Source organism: Ursus maritimus, unplaced genomic scaffold (assembly GCF_017311325.1).
Source record: "Ursus maritimus isolate PB19 unplaced genomic scaffold, ASM1731132v1 scaffold_5, whole genome shotgun sequence".
Classification (NCBI taxonomy): Eukaryota; Metazoa; Chordata; class Mammalia; order Carnivora; family Ursidae; genus Ursus; species Ursus maritimus.
In genome coordinates this window covers 60,155,877-60,160,776 of record NW_024426663.1, presented here as the reverse complement: position 1 = coordinate 60,160,776, position 4,900 = coordinate 60,155,877, and the positions used below count along the sequence as shown (strand labels likewise).

General features: G+C 56.8%; 1 protein-coding gene across 1 annotated transcript; it reads left to right on the top strand.

Annotated features, from left to right (window-relative positions):
• Positions 1 to 1,611: 1,611 nt before the first annotated feature.
• On the top strand, positions 1,612 to 4,560 carry IL13 (interleukin 13). The gene is given in 5 exon segments (XM_008691634.2): positions 1,612 to 2,240; positions 2,243 to 2,476; positions 3,477 to 3,530; positions 3,739 to 3,843; positions 4,190 to 4,560. Coding segments are annotated over 5 exon segments (555 nt in total). The 5' UTR covers positions 1,612 to 2,186; the 3' UTR covers positions 4,298 to 4,560.
• The last annotated feature ends 340 nt before the right edge of the window (positions 4,561 to 4,900 follow it).

Sequence of the window (4,900 nt, the reverse complement as noted above, 5' to 3'; positions counted from 1 at the left end):
AGTTTGTGTTGCTCACAGTTATCCGACACAGTGTCAATGGAGCCCCCTGAAAGTCAAGAAATACCAACAGAGACGGAGGACGTAGCCAATGGGGGCTCGTCTCGGGGCTGAAGGCCCGGACGGGTCACCCGAGCCCCTGCTTTCGGGGGCAGGTTGGGAGAGAGGTCGGCCCCCTCCTCAGAGCCAGCAGATCCCCCGCCAGGGGCACTCGGCGGGCCGCACGCCCCCCTCGCTGGAGCGCGCAGGCGCTTGGGGCGCTGGAGGACCGGTGTGTGCAGCCGGCCCACGTCCGGCCTGGCGCTGGGTCCCATCAGTGCCACCTTGGCCGCTCCCTCGCCCAGCCTGGGACCGCGGGGGCGGGCGATCCGCAGCTTCGCGGAGTCTGCTCTGCGCTCTCAACCCCCCTCAGGCAACGCCAACGCCACCGCCCGGGGCCGCGGAGGAGGGCCGAGCGGGGCAGATCCCGTTTATCAGCCCCATCTCCCATTACATAAGGCGGGGCCCCTATCTCTGCGGGGCATCAGTGCGACCGCCCGGCCAATGTGCCTTCTATGCGCGGGGGCGCGCCTGCCCACTGCTCCCCGCAGCGGTTTGGCGGGTCTGGGGGGTTGAGGGGCCTTGACTCATCTTGGTGCAGAGCTTTGGGACTCCTGCATCCCACGGTGGTTCCCTGCTCTTTCCCTCAACACAGAGACCCCATTCTACAGATAAGGAAGCTGGGGCCCACAGAGGTGTGATACAGCCAAGTGACAGCACTCCAGGCACCGGGCCACCGGCGAGGGGCAGGGGCTGGCTTCTGGGTGTCAGGGCCTGCAAGTGGGCTGGGAAGGTTGGAATTTGGCCACAAGAGAGGGTGGGAGGAGACAGTGGGCAAGGCTGGGAAGCATCAGAGCAGGAGCAGCCCCATCACTTGGGACAGTCTTGCAAGGAGGTTGAGCCTCACTGGGGTAGGACAAAGGAAGCCTCAGAGGGCGGACAAGGGGCCTGGAGGGGGAGGCACTGGTTTAGGGGAGGAAGTGGGTGAGGGAGACAGCTTGACATCAGTACTCACCAGGCAAATGATGCGGTCTCTTTTGCAGGGGTTTCTGGAGGACTTCTAGAGAAAGGTGGGAGAAGCAGGAAAATAGCTATAACCAGTGTGTCTGCAAGGGTGGGTGTTTGGGGGACCCTCAAGTGGGGGCAGGCTGCCTTCCACAGCCTTTAGACTGCACAAACCTGGGTCCCCCAGGGAGGAAGGCTTTGTCCCACAGATACTGGTGGGCAGAGGTGGTAGCCCCAAGTCTCAGTGTCACTGGCAACACTTTACTTTCTGACCTGGGCTAAGGCTAGGTCCTGCCTCCTGCCAGCCTGGCCGGCTAAGGTTTTCCCATCAGGATGGGCCCATGCTGAAGGCGTGAGTTGGGCACTCCGTATTTAGGCTGCCCATGCTCAAAATTATCATCAAAGCAACTTTAAAAAGAAAGGGTCCCAAGGGCACCTGGGTGGCTCAGTGGGTTAAGTGTCTGCCTTCGGCTCAAGTCATGATCTCAGGATCCTAGGATCTCACACACAGGGCTCCCTGCTCAGCAAGGAACCTGCTTCTCCCTCTCCCCTTGCTCGTTCTCTCTCGCTCTCTCTCAAACAAAATCTTTAAAAAAAAAAAAAAAAAAGAGGTCCCAAAAGATCCCTGAATCTGACTGGATCTTTTGGTGGACACCTACGAATCTGAATTTTTTATAATCCTTCCCACAGTGAGGCCAACAGGGAATTGGGTGGAAGAAAAAGAATGAACTTCACTCTTCTCTTTTTATCCTGTTTGAGTTTTGTATCTAAATCAAGTATTAAAGAACAGTTCACTGAAAAAAAAAAAAAAACAACAACAACAACAACAAAAAACCCTCCCAATTCGTACATCTGGTAGACCGTAGTCCTAGTCCTGTCAGCCAAGCACTTCTGGCGACCCAAAAGGGTTTGAGGACAAGAGCTGGGGAGACACTCAGGGTGGTACCAAGCAAAACTGCTGCAGTTCCAGCTGGCATGGCTGACACCAGGCTGCCCTCAGGGCCCTCTCCCCTACCCCTGGAGTAAGCCCATCCATATCTTGGGAAGGGCTCCAGACCCCTCTCATTGATAAGTCCACAAGAAATCAAACTCTTTCCTTTATGCGACGCTGGATTTTCCACAAAGTAAAATCAAGATGAGTAAAGATGTGGTTTCTAGATAGTACTTGACAAAGCGGAGACCAGGGTTGGAGGCGTCATCACTTTGGCCTATAAAAGCTGCCGCAAGAGGCCAAGGCCACAAGCCACTCAGCTTAGGCCAGCCTACGAGTCTGCTCCTTGCTTCTCCTGCGCGGGCTCTAGGCTCCATGGCGCTCTGGTTGACTGTGGTCATTGCTCTCACCTGCCTTGGTGGCCTTGCCTCCCCAGGCCCTGTGCCTTCCCACAAAGCCCTCAGGGAGCTCATTGAGGAACTGGTCAACATCACCCAGAATCAGGTGAGTACCCTCCGGTCAGGGTCCTAGGTCTGAGGGTGCTGGAGTAGGGGACTCTCACTCTCATGGTATTGGTCATGGCTCAGGCCATGAAGGCTGCGCCCAGTCTTGAGAAGCCCCATGGACCAGTATGGGCCCAGCCATGAGGGAGAAGAGCCACGTTGGGGAGCAGCAGTATGGATGGACCCATAAAGGGGTTTGGTGGAGCCCCCAGGGACCACCTGTTCCCCTGGCCTGGCCACGGCCAGCTACTACTCAGCCATTCAAGAAGAGGAAAGCAGAGAAGAGCCAGCACTCTCCTAGAACTACTTAGCATTTGCCATCTGGTTTGAATGGAATAATGGGGCCATTATTCACAGCATTTTGGTTAAGCTCATTCTTATAGAAGGCTTCATTGGTAGTCAGCTCCTGTCCCCAGTGGTGATGGCTCACACTTTCTGTGCAATGACTGTGTGCCAAGCCTAGTGCTGGGTGCTTTTCATCTCATTTCATCACTGCCAACCACCTCAAAAGGCAGTTATGATGACCCTATTTGACTAAGCTTCATTAAGGTTGACAAAAGCCAAATTCAAACCAGGCCTGGCTGACACCCAGCACCCATACTCCAAACTGTAGTGTCCCCCAATTCAGAAGACAGGGTTTTCTATACTAGCCCCCATCACCCCCCATCTGATTGACCTGGCCACCCCTTCCTCCCTCACCCAGCGCTGTCCTGACTCCTCCCTGGAGATGTCCTACTGACCAGCCAGGTGTTTTCTGTCTTGCGGCCCTGGCTGTGGAAAGCTTCACACAAGGCTTGTCCCTTACTGGTTGTGTCACTCAGATTTTTCTCTCTTAGCCCCAAGACCCTGTACAATGGGTCTCCCCCACCATGCAGAGCAGGAAGTGAAGCTCAGGAACACTGAGGGGTCCCAGGCCTAGCTCTGGGCTACACCAGGGCTGCCTGCAGGGCCGGATCCCTGTGGAGACACGGCCTGGCCTTACTGTCTTTTCGCTCCCTCAGGCGTCCCTCTGCAATGGCAGCATGGTGTGGAGCGTCAACCAGACCGCCAGCATGGTAAGGACCCCCCGACGCTGGGAGGGACGCGGCTGAGGCTGTAGGTCTTGGCTCTCACAAGGCTCAGGGGTTCCGAGCAAGCTTCAAGAGCTACCCACAACTTGGAGCCAGTGCGGTCAGGTCTCCTCCTGCAGAGTCAGTGAAGGTGCCGGGGCGGGGGCGGGGGCACCCCGCAGGGCCTGACACCCCCGTGTTCTTCTCCCTGCAGTACTGCGCAGCTCTAGAATCTTTGCTCAATGTCTCTGACTGCAGCGCCATCCAAAGGACTCAGAGGATGCTGAAAGCCATGTGCCTTCACACTCCCTCGGCAGGGGTAAGGCCCTCTGCCCTGTGTCCCCCAACCCCGTATCCACTCCTGTCTGCCCTGGGAGCTCCAGGAGACCCTGGCTGAGCATCTGGAAGGCCGGCTTCCACTCTGGGGGTGGGCCCACTGTGGCAGCGGGAACACGGCCTTTGGGGTTTCCAGGATCTGGGCTTGCGGGCTCCTGACTCCTACCTGAGCTTCGGTTTCCACATCCATGAAATGCGGGTAATAACAGTACCCACCTCGTGGGGGCTTTTGTGAGGATGAAATAAGCCAGTTCCTGGAAAGCCCCTGGCAGATGCTGGGCCTCTTTGCTCCGGCGTCCCACTAACACGCTGGTCTCTTTGTCCTGCAGCACCTTTCCAGTCTGCGCAGCCAAGACACCAAAATTGAAGTGATCCAGTTGGTGAAAAACCTGCTCACCCATGTACGGAGACATTTTCGCCATGGAAATTTCACATAAACATGAAAACCTAGCATCCTTATTTGCAGAGGCAGACCTGCCCATTTAAGTTACAGATTCATTTTTCTTTCAGATGTCACAAATTTCTTGGGGGAGATGGGGGGTGGGAAGGGAGGGAGACACGATTTCCTTAGCTTGGACGTCAGCCTGTGCTGCCTGCCTCCCTGAGCCGAGCCCAGTCTGGTGCCCTCCTCCCTCAGGCTCTGCTCGGGAAGGACCAGAGGAAACGCGGCCTCACACGGACTGCCCCCTCCTGAGAGCAAACCGCAGCATTACAGTGGGAGCCGCCTTGGCAGCCCTGCTTGGGGGGGCCTCGCTGTGCTCGGCTGAGGCCCAGGACAGCAGCTCAGGCACATTTCTTCTTAGCCTTATTTATTACTGTGTGTTATTTAAACAAGTGTGTTCGTCTGTGCTGGGACAGGGAGGGCCCGTTGCCTCCAGAACTTGGAGCTGGGGGCCCAACGACTTGGGCGTTAGGAGTCCCTGGGAAAATAAGCACTGTGTGTAAAATTCTGCTACCTCACGGGGGTCCTGGGGCCGACACGGGACAGGAGAGAGGGCCAGAGAAGCTGCTCTTGTCTGCCAGGCAGCAGCTGGCCCTCA